General features: G+C 43.1%; 1 protein-coding gene across 1 annotated transcript in view; it reads left to right on the top strand.

Moving 5' to 3' along the window:
• LOC311243998 (voltage-dependent L-type calcium channel subunit alpha-1D-like) overlaps positions 1–17524 on the top strand; it is a gene marked incomplete at both ends in the record, with an annotated part of 170375 nt that overhangs the window by 37432 nt on the left and 115419 nt on the right. Inside the window, 2 exon segments of the mRNA XM_084333407.1 lie at positions 1968–2107; positions 14381–14538. Coding sequence (XP_084189533.1) covers positions 1968–2107; positions 14381–14538 — 298 coding nt within the window.

The following is a 17524-nucleotide window of genomic DNA, read 5'->3' as shown; positions in this document are numbered from 1 at the left end:
GCTATGTGAGACTGTTGTTCATTGACTACAGCTCAGCGTTCAACACCATAGTCCCCACCAGACTGGTGGACAAGCTGATCGAGCTGGGTCTGAGCTCCGCTCTGAGCGCCTGGGTACTGGACTTTCTGCGTGAAAGACCCCAGGCGGTCAGGGTGGGGGGTCAGACCTCCAACACCATCACCCTGAGCATCGGGTCCCCCCAGGGCTGTGTTCTGAGCCCCCTGCTGTACTCACTATACACACACGACTGTGTGGCCAAGTTCAGCTCCAACTCCATAGTGAAGTTCGCAGACGACACGGTGGTGGTGGGGCTGATCTCGGACAACGACGAGAAGGCCTACCGGGAGGAGGTTGAGGTACTGGAACGCTGGTGCCAGGACAACAGCCTGCTCCTGAACATTGGTAAAACCAAGGAGCTGATTGTGGATTATAGGAGAGGACAGCAGGAGACACACACACCACTGAGGATAAACAGGGCCACCGTGGACAGGGTGAGCAGCTTTAAGTACCTGGGGGTCCACATCTCAGAGGATCTGACATGGTCAACACACATAGACACAGTTGTAAAAAAGGCGAAGCAGCGCCTCTACCACCTAAGACAGTTAAGGAAGTTCAGAGTATCGGGGAAGATACTCCAGTCCTTCTACTCCGGAGCTGTAGAGAGCATCTTGACTGGAAACATCACTGCCTGGTATGGTAACAGCACGGCACAGGACAAGAAGGCCCTACAGAGAGTGGTGCGCTCTGCCGAGCGTACCACGGGTATTGCACTACCTCCCCTGCAGGTTCTATACAACAAAAGGTGCAAATCCAGAGCCTGCAGAATAATGAAAGACCCTCACCACCCCAATAACAGCCTGTTCCAGCTGCTGAGGTCAGGCAGACGCCTGCGAACACCAGCTACTAGGACAGAGAGGCTTCGGCTCAGCTTCTTCCCCCAGGCCATCAGAGCCTTGAACAATGAACACTGAGGGTCACAGAACACTGAACCCTACACACACAAGCACACATTAGCACACACACGACACACACGCTGTGCACACTCGCACACTAGCAGCCACTTTAACATGCGAAAGCACTCACTCATGCTGCACACGCCCACACTTATGGACACAAAGAAAGGTCACTTTAAAAATAGTATAGTAACAGTGTATTGCACTACCTAGGGACCTAGCATGTCCTTCATGCTCTGTAAATAACTATGTACAAATACCGTGATGTCCCACTATGTTACCTGTTTATTGCACAATGTTGTCTATTGGATTCTATTATATGTTGTACTACTGTATTGCACATCGTTGCGGGCAAGACCACCCGCATTTCATTGTATACTTGTATGCCGTGACAAATAAAACTCTTGACTTGACTTGACTTGACTTGACTTGACTTTAATTGCTTGTGTCCCCCTTTTGACATCACAACAAGCAATAATTCTGAATAGTTTGTTTAGGCTTTATAATCTGAAGACTTAAAACCCAGTGGCCAAACGGCAAGGAGTACAGTACATATGTAATTTTCCCCAGCGCCTAAATAACATTTCAGACTGACAGGTCCATACAAAGACTAAGTCCATACAAAAACGAAGTCATACGGGTGGCTGGGTAGCGCAGTGAACTAAGCACTCGCCTACCACTGCAGAGACTCTGGGATCAAATCCAGCTGTCAGCGGTACCTCCGGCTTGGTCAGTCGTCCCTACTAACACAATTGGCAGTGTTAGCGGGTGGGAAGCCGGTAGGGTATGTGTCCTGGTCGTTGTAAACTGCGACTCCTACTGGTCGGTCGGGGCGCCTGTTCAGCAGGGATGGGATCTGGGGGAAATAGCGTGAACCTCCCACACGTTAAATTGCCCCAGTGGAATCTTGGAATGTATCGGAGGAGGCATGTGATAGTTGTATGTGTGTGTGTGTGTGATTCTGGTAGTGTGTGTGGTTCTGTTAGTAGTAACTATGGTTCCATCTCTCTTCAGGAACAAGTGGAATATGTGTTCCTGATCATCTTCACCATGGAGACGGGTCTGAAGATCCTGGCCTACGGCCTCGTGATGCATCCAAGCTCCTACATCAGGAACGGATGGAATCTGCTGGACTTTGTGATCGTAATCGTCGGGTAAGAGATACAACAGACAACAGACTCTGAAATACATGGAGACACTCTGAAATACATGGAGACAACAGACTCACTCTGAAATACATGGAGACAACAGACTCACTCTGAAATACATGGAGACAACAGACTCTGAAATACATGGAAACAACAGACTCACTCTGAAATACATGGAGACAACAGACTCACTCTGAAATACATGGAGACAACAGACTCTGAAATACATGAAGACAACAGACTAATTTTGAAATAGATTAAGATACAGGTGTAGCAGTTTGGACCGTCTACCCCTGCCGCGTGGTTTCCGGTGGTTGCCGTATTAACGGTATCAACCAGTAAGGCCGCTCGGATTACACCAGGTTACTTTTTGTCTCTAGGAAAAGGGGAGGGGGAGAAACAGCCAGTGCAGAGGTTTAAATGGCTCGTTCTCAGCGTGAATACGCAGCGCGAATGCGCTCGCAGATCGAGACAATCTAACAAATTTTGCTTGCTCATAAAATGCTTAAAATGTAAAATATATGAATATATTAATTCTGATTCTGTTTTTGTCCTATCCACTATCCCTTCAACTTAATGGATCAACTTAATCAGGCAGTTTCTCCCCTCCTCCCCTCTCCTTTAATCAATACATTAATGGATTCACGTGAATAGGGGTGTAACGATGCATCGATTAATAGAAGAGGACGCTGGCCACTACAGACTGGTAAAATTACTGCAGCAGTCTATTGCAAACATTGAAGGACCTGAGTCTCCTCAGGAAGAACAGCCTGCTCTGTCCCTTCCTGTAGAGGGCCTCTGTGTTGTCCGACCAGTCCAGTTTATTGTTCAGGTGTACCCCAAGGAACTTATATGACTCTACCACCACCACCTCCACCTCCTCCCCTTGGATGGTGATGGGAATCGGGGGGGGGGCCTCTTCTTGCCCCTCCGGAAGTCCACCACCAGCTCCTTGGTCTTACTGGTGTTGAGTTGGAGGTGGTTGCTGTTGCTCCACCCCACAAAGTTCTCCACCAGGGCTCTATACTCCTCATCATCGTCGGTGATGTAGCTTACGATGGAGGAGTTGTCAGAGAACTTCTGCAGGTGGCACCCGCTTAAGTTGCGGCAGAAGTCTGAGGTATAGAGGGTGAAGAGGAAGGGTGACAGCACAGTTCCTTGGGGGGCACCGGTGTTGCTCACCAGTACGTCAGACTGACTGTCCTTTAGTCTGACGTACTGCGGTCTCTCAGTGAGGTAGTCCTTGATCCAGGCCACCAAGCCGTGCTCCAGCTGCATCACAGAGAGCTTCTCCGCTAGCAGTGATGACTGGATGGTGTTGAAGGCACTGGAGAAATTAAAGAACATAATCCTCACTGAGCTGCGCGGCTTCTCCAGGTGTGTGTACGCTCTGTGGAGCATATAGATGATGGCGTCCTCCACCCCGATGTTTGCCTGGTATGCAAACTGCAGGGGGTCGAGGGAGTCACACACCAGGGGCTTGAGATGTTGCAGGACCAGTCTCTCAAACGTCTTCATGACGTGTGACGTCAGAGCAACTGACCTGTAGACGTTGAGGGTGCTGGGTCGTCCCTTCTTGGGCACCGGGACAATGCAGGAGGTCTTCCAGAGCTGGGGCACCCTCTCCAGCCTCAGGGAGAGGTTGAAGAGATGTTGGAGCGGTGGAAATGGAAAATTGCTCCACTTCTACAAGGACCATTTGCATGTTCTTGGTATCTAGGGACATCTATGGAATGTATCGGGGAATGTATTCCCAGTGTCAGAAATATTGTGACTGTTCCTAGGCTTGAGTAAATTGTAATGAACCAAAGGAGCATATACATTTTATTTTTATTTATATTTTTTCATCTTTGATGGTGAATAACACCATGCTAAACAAAGTGGGCTTTCAGAATTTTTTTAGGCTTTGTGCCTGTTGTTGGAATATAACAGAACGTAATCAACCTCAAAATCAACCCTGTCTGCACCGTGGTAGGATGGTAGACAGTCCTAATGGCTGCATCTGTAACAGACTCACTCTGAAATACTATACATGGAGACAACAAACTCATTCTGAAAAACTGGAATGTCAATCTCTTCCACATTACATAAATGGGCATTCTACACATTCTGTGACCTCACACCTTCTTTCCATCATTCTATCATTCTATCTCTCCCTTCTATCTGTCTATCCCTCTCTCTATCCTGCTTTCCTTCTCTCGCTCACTATCTCCCTCCCTCCCTCCCTCCACCCCTCTCTCTCTATCTCCATCCCTCCACCCCCCCTCTATATCTCCCCCCTCCACCCACCCCTCTCTCTATCTCCCTCAGCCCCCCCTCTCTCCCCACTCTCCCTCCCATCCCCCATCCTCCTGCCTCTGGATTAAAATGGTTGATCTGATCTGCTTCTGTGTTCCACAAACTAGAGCTTCCTCTCTGAGTCTCTCTCTCTCTCTTTCTTTCTCATTTCATATATTTTCTCTCTCTCTCTCTCTCTCTCTCTCTCTCTCTCTCTCTCTCTCTCTCTCTCTCTCTCTCTCTCTCTCTCTCTCTCTCTCTCTCTCTCTCTCTCTCTCTCTCTCTCTCTCTCTCTCTCTCTCTCTCTCTCTCCATCTCTCAGCCAGATCCAGGTTAAATCACATTTCAATCCAATCAGTTCTTGAAGAGGATTTTCCTCTACTTTCAAATATTTTAATAAAATGTTTTAGTACTGAGGAGTCAACCTGAAGATACACAATGTAGTTTGGAGAAAGACATTTGTTTACATCTACAGAGTCAACAATTAGTTTACCAGAAATATATAATATTAGTAAATAGTAGTAGTAGCAGTAGTAGCAATAGTAGTAGTAGCAATCGTAGTTGTAGTAGTAGTAGTAATATCAGCCACAGTAGTATTAGTAGCAGTAGTAGTAGTAGCAGTGATTGATTGATTGATTGATTGAAAATTGTATTAACAGATTGCAGAATGGGTACAATACGGCTCAATACAAACTGCTAAGAGGATGCAGACCAGAAAACGACTTTCATCTTGTTTACATCAGTGTCCTCGATTTTCAATTCATCAGGACATTTATGACATACAAGACATACAAATATACAGTACTGTGTAAGAAAAAAAAAGATCATAAAAAATATTAGAGCTGTCCCCGACTAAGGATTTGGATAGTCAACTTTGATTGGCCAAAATTGGCCGATAGTCGACTAATAGCTGAATGCACATTTTTGTAAAAAAGAAATGTAAATGTCTAAAATATATATATATATATATATATATATATATATATATATATATATATATATATATATATATATATATATATATATATATATAAAGATTTTATTCCATTTGGGCTGTGGGGGGTGCTTAATGTCTGAAGGAGTCAACTGAAGGCTCTTTGTCATCTGCTAAAGCATGCAATTGGTCCACTGATGGATACATCTTGATATTTGTCTACTCTAGTGTGTTCATTAGATGGGTGAAATCCTCTTTCAGTGCCTTCAGTGTTTTCTTAGGCAGTTAGCCTCGCCATTAGCGTTAGCCACACTTCTAGGCCTCTTTGCTTTTGGAAAGAATGATACAAAATTAAAAGAGTCACTGAATATAAATAAAAGTGGTGGTGGTAGTAGTAGTAGTAAAATAAGCTGCAGTAGTAGTATTGGCAGCAGCAGTAGTAGCAGTAGCAGTAGCAGTAGTAGTAGTATTAGTAGCAGTAATAGTAGTAGTAGCAGTAGGAGTAATAGTTGCAGTAGTGGTAATAGTAGCAGTAGCAGCAGCAGCATTAATAGCTGGAGCAGCAGCAATAATCGTAGTACTGTAGTAGTAACTGTAGTAGTAGTATATCATAGTAGTATTAGTAGTTGTTGTATAGTAGTAGCAGTAGAAATAGCCAGTGATGATTGATTGATTGATTGAAAACTGTATTAACAGATTGCAGAATGGGTACAATAGCCTACAGTACAGCTCAATACACACAATTGTTAAGGGGATGCAGCCCAGAGAAAGACTTTCGTCTTGTTTACATCAGGGTCCCCCATTTTCAATTCATCATAACATATATGACATACACGACATACAGATAGACAGTACTGCTACATCTATACATTTATGACATACCAGATTTACAAATACAGTACTGTTTGTGATACAGTACAAAAAGAGAGTAAGAGAGTATATACATTTGACGTAGAAACTGTACATTGGAGGAGGTTGGGTAGGTGGGGTGGGGGGGGGAACTGTACATTGGAGGTGGTTGGGTGGTGGTTGGGTAGGCGGGGTGGGGGAAACTGTACAACTGTACAAGCAAAACTGTACATTGGAATATCGACGAAACCATACTTGGTTCCAAGAAGAGGGTCTCGTGTATTATTGGGTTAGTACATTTACTGTACATTGGAGGGGGTTGGGTTAGGACATTTACAGGGGCCAGTTTCGAATTGCAGTCTCCCGTAGGTGCTCCTTGAGAGCGGTTTTGAAAGTGGGTAGTGATTCACATTCCTTTACAGCTTTGGGTAGGGCGTTCCACATTGATGTGGCATAGTTGCGAAACGATGTGATTTCTCCGGTTTAAAACGAAATTCCGTTTTTTCTGACCTAAAATAGTGACTCATGTAAATCATGCAGAAAAGCAATAAAAACATTTGGGGGGGGGGGGGGGGCATGGTCAATATTGAGCCGCGGAACCGGCTTTTTAGAAAGCAGCCAAATGCGAGGCTGTTCCGAAGCTTACAGCGCTTTCACCTGCCTCTGCTGTGCTCAGCACCAATGAGAAGCGGCTATTTGCTTTCCCCCCGCCTCTGCTGTGCTCGGCACCAGTGGGAAGCAGCCATTTGCTTTTTTTTTTTTCTGAAAGGCGGCCATTGGTCTAGCTCTACACGAGAGTAAACTTGACTCAACACTAACCTGCGGCAACTTTTCCGAGACAGTAAGTTCATTTGACTTATTCTAGTCTAAAGAAACATATATATTACTATTGCTATTGATAAATCTAGGTAACGTGACGAATGCGTTTGTTAATCAGTGTAATTATTTACGCGACAACCAGCGCGCGCGTGTGTGTGTGCGTGCTTGCGCCACTCGCTTTCCATCACTGTAGTGTCTGCTGTCTTCATAACCACACTGTGTGTCTGTGTGCTAGTACTTTCAAAAAATTGCCCTGTGTAACCTGAGGTAAGTTAGGCTAACTAACATCTCAAATAGCTAGCTAACATTACAACAAAACCAACAACCGGGAGACATCTGGGAGATCATGGGCATGAAAAACGGGACTATGTTTGTCGGGGACGCGAATGAGCTATGATGATATCGATAACCATGCATCTAGCTGGGTCACTTTAGCTTGATACACATTGCCACCTAGCGGTTTTGAGAATACACTGCTAGCCAGTCTACTTGACTACAGTGTACCATCCAATACTTTTTAACGTGTAACGTTACATTATATTATAATTAGCGATGCGGATTAGCTGGATTTGGTCCTTTTAAAAAAAAAAAATAAGATAAATCTTTTAGCGTTTATCGCTTTTTTCTACTGGGCAGTCCAGTAGAGAGAGAGAGAGGAAGAGCGGGAGACAGAGTGGGGGGAAGACATTCGGCAAATGACGCCGGGTCCGGGAATCGAACCCGGGTCGGCCGTGCCGCGACACAGCGCGTTACATGGTTCGCCACTTGGGCGCCCCTTTGGTCCTTTTTTTAATGCTTCGGGATTCGGCCAAATCCTTCACAAATATTGGACCGAATGTAACGTTATTTAATTAACAGTGTAAAAAAAATAACCATTTAGCTATGATTAATAATTGTGTCACTCATAGCTTTCAGCATCTTATCACCTTGTATTTATTCTTTATACTCACCCTTAATCTTAAAGCTTAGGATAACAGCTATTTTATCTCAAAATTTGTATTTTAGATCAAGTGAATTGAGAAACATGTTTAATAGTAATCATTGGAATTTAATTTAATACTAAAACTTGAATTTTCTATTTTTTCCCCATCATAGCATAACTAATGAACCATGGTCAAAGTACCATTTAATAGCCCTGAAGTCAAGACCATTTATGGGGGGGGTGAAGAATTGCTTCAAATGGAGCTGGCTACAAGAGAAAGTCGAGGTAGAAGCCGGAAACACATTAGCACTGGAATGTTTTAGTAAAACTTACCAACCAGGCAAGGTTACTTGCAACCTGTGCAATGACACCATAAACTATGGCTCAAGTGGGAAGAAGCCACTCCGAATGCGTGTGAAACACCCAAAACACCTGAAAGCATACATGATCCACCAACAAAATATGATAATTGAAATAACACCAGCAGAAAATGAGAGAGATACCTGGAGGTTAGAGAGAGAGATACCTGGAGGTTAGAGAGAGAGAGATACCTGGAGGTTAGAGAGAGAGATACCTGGAGGATAGAGAGAGAGATACCTGGAGGTTAGAGAGAGAGAGATACCTGGAGGTTAGAGAGAGATACCTGGAGGATAGAGAGAGAGAGATACCTGGAGGTTAGAGAGAGAGAGAGAGAGATACCTGGAGGTTAGAGAGAGAGATACCTGGAGGATAGAGAGAGAGAGATACCTGGAGGTTAGAGAGAGAGAGAGATACCTGGAGGTTAGAGAGAGAGATACCTGGAGGATAGAGAGAGAGATACCTGGAGGTTAGAGAGAGAGATACCTGGAGGTTAGAGAGAGAGAAGGGGATATCTGGAGGTTAGAGAGAGAGAGAGAGATACCTGGAGGTGAGAGAGAGATATACCTGGAGGTTAGAGAGAGAGAGATACCTGGAGGTTAGAGAGAGAGATATTTTATTCATTTTCTTTGTCCCTCTCCAACCCCTCTCCCACCTTCCTCTTCCCTGTGAATAGTTCAGTTCTCTGTTTATTTCATACAAATACAATGTGTTCATTCATTCAAATGGAGTGTTTGTTTATTTCAAAGAAAAAAGAATGGTTTCGAAAATGTTCAGGTTTTTTTCTTAAGGCGCAATCACATCCCTGAGTAGCAGTAGCAGTAGTAGTAGTAGTAGTAGTAGTAGTAGTAGTAGTAGTAGTAGTAGTAGTAGTAGTAGCAGTAGTAGTAGTAGTAGTAGTAGCAGCAGCAGTAGTAGCAGTAGCAGTACTAATAGTAGCAGTAGTAGTAGTAGTAGTAGTAGTAGTAGTAGTAGTAGCAGCATTAGTAGTAGTACATGTAGCAGCAGTAGTAGTAGCAGCAGCAGTAGTAGTAGTAGTAGTAGTAGCAGCAGCAGCAATAGTAGTAGTAGTAGTAGTAGTAGTAGTAGTAGTAGTAGTAGTAGTAGTAGTAGTAGTAGTAGTAGTAGTAGTAGTAGTAGTAGTAGTAGTAGTAGTAGTAGTAGTACAAATCAACTTTGGGGGGGACAATTACATTACATTTTCTCAAGAGCAATTCCTGGGGGGGACACCAAAAGTAGTGCTGTATCTGACATCATTATGAAACATTTCCATTAGCATTTCACCTCTTTCTGAATGAACATTTGTCAACTAGTCTAAGTCTCTAAGAGAGAACATTTCATAATGTTGCCAAACAAAAACTCAACAAACTTACCTGAGACTCCCTGTCTATGCCAGTCTGTTCCTGCCTATCTGTCCCCAGCTCTGCTGTCTGTGTACCATATCTTGCCTGCTCTGCCTAATGACATCATTATGAAACATTTCCATTAGCATTTCACCTCTTTCTTATGAAAATGTTTCAACTAGTCTAAGTCTTTGCGATATTAGGCTACTAGGGTTCTTACTTTGCATTTTGGTGTACTGAAAAATGCTCTGATGTCTGTCATTTTTCTTTTTTTCTGCCATGTTCTACCTGGCTGGCTGGGGAGCATGTCTATGTTCCCCGGGTCCTATGTTCCCCGGGTTCTATAATCCCCGGGTTCTATATTCCCCGCTCGCGATAAAAAGGGTCCTATGTTCCCCGGGTTCTATATTTCCCGCTCCTGAAAAAGCGAACGAGTTGTGTGAGGGCCGACCATGTCAGCTTGCTTCATTTCTCTGTCATTACGGTAGTGTTCTCAAACGTACACGTCACGACTAAAAAAAGGTCCTATGTTCCCCGCTACTCCTGAAAAAGCGACAGAGTTGTGTGAGGGTGTAGATAGATGGTGCAACATGTGTAATTGTGTATGTGTGTGTGGGTTCTGGATGTAACAGTACTGTATATCTACTCCAGTGCCGTCTGACAGATTCGGCCATCAGACGCTGCTTGCGTGTAACAGAGATATCTGTTATTTAGTTAGGCCTACTGGACATTTTCGTTGACATAAGTAGATTTTTCGTTTTTGTTTATTTATTAAGTTAATATAAAGCGTGTTTCAGAAGTTTTTGAGGTTGTTAAATACACGCTTAAGTGGCGAGTGACGTCTTTTTTTTTAAATGTTTTATCCATAGGCAGTAGCGCTTTGAAGGTATAATAACTTTGGTGGACAGCGCCTTGGTGCTGAAGTGTCATTCAAACTATCCTTACTTAAATATGACTGTGACGGGCGATCACCACACATGTGAACAGTAACAATGCAATTAATTAATGTCTTGTTGTAATTAGTATATACCCAATGTCATGCGTCTTCTTGAAGCGGATTCAGCTTGTTTTGCTCCGATTTGACGTCAGTTTAAAACCCTTCTACTCCTATGGCATATTTAATTCCGACCTGGATCTTTTCTTTTTATTGTGCGCTGTAGAATTGTCAAAGAGTAATTGCTTTTGCCCTTTTCCCTTTGTAACTTCATCCTTTATCTTTCAATATCTTATTTGACGTTACTGTACGATATAAGTGTGTATTAAAAGACAGAGCTGTTCATGAGTATTGAAGGTTTGTGTCCCCGGGCAAGCTATATTCACATATTCACGTAACTCGCATATATCCTCAACTATCCACAACATCAGAGAGCATCAGGTGCATGATGAAATAGAAGATATAATTAAGAACAAGAACACGTCAATAACACTGTTAAGCTGTAGCCCTATTTTCAGAAACTTCGCCTAAAGGTACATGCCTAAGTAAATAGAAGATTGCTCCACTTCTGCAAGGTCAATTAGCATGTTCTTGGTATCTAGGAACATCTAGGGACCTGGGGGTATGTATTTCCAGTGTCAGAAATATTGTGTCTGTTACTAGGCTTGAGTAAATTGTAATGAAGAAAATGAGAATATAAAATGATTTATTTTTGCATCTGTGCCGGTGAATAACACCAAACATTGAGGTCCTTCTTATTTGGCTCACTGAGCTCATTCACCACCTTATTGAGATCAAGTGTAAAAAATAATCTAAGCAAATGAATAAAGGGAAGATGATTAAACAGAAGGATTTGTAGATAGAGTAATAAATGATAATCGATTTTAATTATTATTTGACCTTGAACTTGACCTTATTATGGCCAAATCATACATCTATGGATAGGGAAAAGGCTCCTCTTTCCAATGGCAGGGTTGAATCTAGATTTAGTCATTTCCTTGTGGTTTTACGATAAAAGAGATATAATTAGCATTTTTTCGATAAATTCATATTTCCGATAAATCGTATAAAACATCAGTAAAAATGAAAATATACACTTTGACTACTGTTTTGATAGGGTTATGGTATTTACTCTTGGCTACAAAAGAAATAATAAAAAAAACATTAACCTCTTAACATCCAAGGGCCCACATGTGCATTGTGACGATTTGCAACGCGTCACTTTGCCGACTTCTAGCGGCTTGGGTGTGCATTTCTTTTAACACAATATATACATAGAATTAAAGCCAGATTTGTTGCCTGTCAATTGCCCTTTCAGGTGACAAAATCTGTTCAGCGGTTCTCGAGTTACATGCCGATATGTGAGGCGTGCGCCAAAGTACACATTACCACCGCCGACCTCCGGGGGCTCTAGCTAAGTCAATCATTTGGCGATCTCGAAAAATGTTGGACAGGGTTGTAGCCAATGAGTCTGGCTTTCCAATGATACCCCATGATATGATAATTGGGGATCTAATACGGTCTCTATTGATCGATTTATGATACAAAAAGCAGGGTCCCCCTATAGGGGGACCTACGGACTTAACAGGTTAAAATACTCGAGTGACTGAAGGACATTTCCCGATGAACTCGAATCTGTTGCACCGCCAGCAGCAGAGCCTTTATTTCACCGGGGAACATAGGACCCTTATTTCAGTGGGGAACATAGGACCTTTTTTTGTTCGGGAGCGGGGAACATAAGACCCTTTTTTTTTTCTTTTTTTTTTTTTAGCAGGGAACATAGAACCCGGGGAACATAGGACCCGGGGAACATAGGGATGTGATACGATGGGGGTAGGTGAGAACACAGTTTGCAGCAAGAGAACGGAATGGAGGAGGCAGAGACGGCAGGATACGTGTAAACAGACTTTACTGACACGACAGTACGTTACTAACGAGAACATAAACGGTAAAGCCGAGCAGGCGCTAGAGGACGACTGAATTGTACAAACACGGAAAAGAAACAATAACAAAACAAAAGACTAAGTACTCACAAGCGCAAATTACAAACAGCAAGGCACGGGGGAACACAGGAGAGACGGCGAGCAGGATGACAAAGAGGACTAGTAGGAAACTGAGACAATGACGCCACAAGGAAGTCAGTAACAAGCAGAACTTAAATACTACCACTGATTGTAACGACTGACAGCTGGCAAGGCCAGGCAATAATGCAAACAGGCAACATCTGATAAACACACTAGGAATACACCAACTAGACACAGAAAACATAATCAAACATAACAACCAGACAGGGAGACGACATCACACACACACAGGGATGGCCCAAGATAACAAATAGTTAGATATTAGTTCTATCACTTGGAACCAAAACAAGATGGCCGCCTGTACCATCAGGCTAGTCTGGCCACTAGAGGGTAGGAGACCAATGTTAGGCAGAGAGCCAATGTTGGATGGAGGGCATTGCCCAAAGTTAGGTGGAGAGCACTGCCCAATGTCCCCATCCTGCCCCGTCCAGCCAGGACCGGGCCTAGGATCGTGACAGGGATGACCCCGCTGGCTGGCTACACACACACACATGCACACGCACACACACACACACAGTGTGCAGTTTATTTACAGTAGGAGATGGGCTTCTATCACCTATTATCTTCTAGCATTCTATAATGGGCTTTGATCTACCAGATAGTTAGCTAGTCAAACACACAAACACTCAGTTGATGTTACTGACTGTAGCTAGCTAGCAAACGTCAGCTAACCGCTAGCTGACTGGAGAGCCTGGATTGGTCAGATGAGCTCAGTGGTACACTAGTTGAAGAAACAGGGCTTGGATTCAAATTCACAACAATACTTAACAACATGGCCCCCCTAAGAACTACCAGGGTTAAAAATCGTGCTGGATGCACACTGAAATACTGACCGCTATGAAAACCAGAGACAAAAAATGCTCTGAACTTCATAAAAGTCAGACAAAAACTTGCCAAAAGCTCAAACAGTGATCTCCAAGCCCACATGGTTGAACTTAAAATACAAAGAAACAGACTAAGAAATGATGTAAACACCACGATCAAATCCGCAAAAAAAATTCATCAATGACAAAACGGAGGAAAACAAAAACAAACTCTGTGAACTTTGGAAATTACTCAACAACGAACTAGGCTGCAGCAAAAAACTAAAAACCAGATTTACAAACATAAACATAAAGACAGAAAACACTCTTGTTAGGGTAGCGTCAGATCTTGAACCCAAGAGCAGAACACAGGGAGGGAGTTCCACAAATCATGTTCAACACAGATTCGGCTCAAACAAGGGACTAAACACGTTTAGCAATTATGCCACAGTAATGTGGAACGCCCTACCCACAGCCGTAAACATTTTTGAATCCCTACCCACCTTCAAAACCGCTCTCTAAAAGCACCTACAGGAGGCTGCAATTCCAAACTGGCCCCCGTAAATGTCCAAACTCCCCCTCCCACACACCCACCCCCTCCTAATGTACAGTTTCCTCCCCCTTGTATGTATTTATTTTCTGTCTGTCTATCTGTCTGTCTATCTGTCTGTCTGCCTGCATATTCTAACCACAGCTCTCTACATTCTTCAGTTAGTTTAGTTCTTAGTTTATTTAAGTGCTTCAGATAGACGTTTGATAATGTTGTCATGGCAACAGCTTCATGAGTGCATTAGAAAAAAGTGTAATATCCAGTTTTGTAAGCTCCATATTAGAGATTAAGTGGAGAAGCAGCCACCACCAAACACATTTTAAAAGGCTATACTATTACCTACAACTACAGTTTTTAATTGTATTAATATTTTTTAACCCCTAATATTATCTTGTTTTTTGGTTTAGATTGTTCAGTGTCGTTCTGGAGACGGTGACCCATAAGTCTGGAGGCGAAGTAGCCACCCCCAGCCACCACACACCTGGGAAGCCTGGCGGTTTGGATGTCAAGGCTCTCAGGGCCTTCAGGGTGCTCAGGCCCCTCAGGCTGGTGTCTGGAGTACCCAGTGAGTACAGGGGAGGGGGGAGTACCCAGTGGTCAATGTCAAGAACCTTGAAGCCCACCACACCCCAGGGAAGGGGTGGATCCTTTTCAAGTTGCTCAGGAAGAATCTGCAGATTCTGGGGTTGTTGAGGCAATGTGAGCAGAGAAGTCCAGTCGGTCGTCAAGGACTATACCTAGGTTCTTGGTGGTCAGGGACAGAACCACAGCTACATTTACTGCCATTGAAAGGTTGGTTAGTGGGGAGGATTCAGCTGGCAAGTGAAGTAGCTCCGATTTGAGATGGTTTAGTTTGAGATGGTTGGTCGTCATCCAGGCAGAAATTTCGGACAGACAGTCCGAGATCCATTCAGAGGCTGTATCTGAGGGAGGAAAGGAGAGGAAGAGTTGAGTGTCATCAGGACATGGTGGCTAAGAACATGGTTCTTATTCGAGGCCTCACTTGTATGGTGAAAGAAAGGGGCTTTGGCAGTAGTAATGTTTTTGGAGAATGCTGATAAGTAGTGATGTCACCAGTGAGGCAGGGGTATATTTGCACTACCTCTCTGCAGCTCTCAGCCTCTGTCTTTCTTCTCTAACTGCATCTGTCAGCCATTGTCTGGGTGTGGAATGGCTGGCAGACTTATTTGCAAGGGGATAGTATTTGTTGATGGAGGATGAGAGGGCTGAAAGGAGGATGGAGGTTGCCATATCTGAAGAGAATGCAGAGAAAGTCTCACTCAAAGGTAGAGCTGACAGAGGAGTGGGTGGAGGGTGACAGGTAGTTTAGAATGCGTCTGAATGAGACATTTTGAGTTGGAGTTGGTGGTTTGGGGTTTAGCATGAAAGTTAGTGAAAATTATACAACAAAGTGAAGTGGTCTGATACATGGAGAGGAGTTACCGTGGTGTTAATGATGCTGGAGTCACAGGAAAATATGAGGTCCAGGGAGCTGCCAGCTTTGTGGGTGGGAGGCCTGACACTGGGAGTCAGGTAAAAAAAATTAGGAGAGAGACCACTGTGGCAGATTGGGAAGAGTCAGGTCGGTTGAAGTTAAAAGCATGTCCAGCTATTCTGAAAAGTGTTCGAGGGGACCTGGAGGGCGATAGAGAATAGAGCCATATGAAATCCGTTTAATTTTTTTCCAAATTCATTTTTTTCCGTTTTAATATTTCAGAATTCTGTATTTTGCTTTGTACGTGCATTTTACCATCAGAAATAGTGTCTAATAAGTGGGAATGAATACATTTCCACAATTTAATAAGATATAACAGTCCATTTAATAGCGCTGTCTTAAATACTTCGAAGCTTCGTTCGATGGGCATGGGATTCGAATATGAAAATTTAATTTGATTATTAAAAAAAAATAAAAAAAAAAAATTATATTTTTTTTTGCAAAATCAACTCTGCCTCTCTTTGTTAACTACAACAAGCAATGCTGTTTGTTATTTAAGATGATCGGACGGACTCGGCACTGACAGATATGTGTTCATTGTGCTGCTTTTATAAAGCCTCAAATGATGGCTTACAATATTTCATGAAAGCAAAGTGTTGTCTAAGATTTAAAAAGGTTTAAACTTTACAGCACTGACAAAGTTGAACAACGTGCTGTACAAGTCCCACAACATAAAAAAAAATAAATAATAATAATAATATACATTTTTATTTTATTTATTTTTTTACAGTTGATTCCATTTTTATTGCTCAATTCCGCAATTCCGTCCGCGATTCCGTGAACGCGGATTTCATATGGCTCTAATAGAGAATATGGTGAGATTGAATGGACTAGAGGCAGATACAGCATGGTATTCAAGGGAGGAGAGAGTGAGATCAGATATTGATATTATGCTTGTACTCCAGGAGGGAGAGGTCAGAAGGCCAATGGACCTCATGCACCAACATTCTCGTAAGTTTCCTCGTAAATAACCTTGTAGGAGGTTCGTAAAAGAAAACCTCCGATAGTCACCAACACGTGGAGAGGTGGTCGTAAGTTGCCAAAATGATCGAGCTGCGAACTCCTTAAATTAAGTATGTCACTCATTCTTAAACTGGAAGCGTGTTGTGTTCTCATACACCTGAATTTGCATACAGACACGCCCGGCAGCTCCTTATAAGGTGAAGGACTGTGTGCAAAACTGAAGCGACAGGCTCACCATTGCATCTGTACTGTGCTGACCCCTGTATTCAACAGGTAACTTAGCGTGGAAACGATTTGCGACTGATCAAAATTAGATTTGATTCAAATGTATTGTCATAATAATAATAATAATAATAATAATAATAATAATAATAATAATAATAATAATAATAATAATAATAATAATAATAATAATAGATTCAATTTGTACCGCACTTTATATTGTGATCATACAGTACAATAAAACGAAAATAAGTTTGGCATCTAACCAGAGTACAAATGTAACAGTAAAGTGCAATAGTAACATACAATGCACAGGTGATTCAACTGGGTATAAAATATATAAATACTACTGAGTAATAGTGCTCATTACAGTAGATGCATGTACAGAGTTATAGTATTAATATGTACAGTGATACAGGTATAAAGACCCTATACTGTAGAACATGACATCTCAGCCTGACCATCCACCAGCGCTGCCCCCGTCCACCAGCGGCGCCCCTCAGCCCGACTGTCCACCAGCGCTGCCCCCCGTCCACCAGCGGTGCCCCTCAGCCTGACCGTCCACAAGCACTGCCCCCCCTGTCCACCAGTGCTGCCCCCCGTTCACCAGCGGTACCCCTCAACCCATGGCAAAATGGTCCAAGAGATGCTGGACAGCCTGGAGAGGTTTGCTAACAGCCAGGAGAGGACCGTGGTGATGGAAGCGCTTGCGGCTACCCTGGCCCAAATAAAATGCACAATTCCTTGACACCCTTGTTTGAGTATTACTGAACTGATGTGTTTACTTCTTGAGATAAATTGTAAAATGTATCTAAAAATAGTGATAAAATCAAGTAAGTCAAATTCATGTTTAAAGGCTTTATTCATCCTA

The sequence above is a fragment of the Notolepis coatsorum genome (assembly GCF_963971535.1).
Source record: "Notolepis coatsorum genome assembly, chromosome: 17".
NCBI classification, from domain to species: Eukaryota; Metazoa; Chordata; class Actinopteri; order Aulopiformes; family Paralepididae; genus Notolepis; species Notolepis coatsorum.
This window is presented reverse-complemented; position numbering and strand designations above follow the sequence as displayed.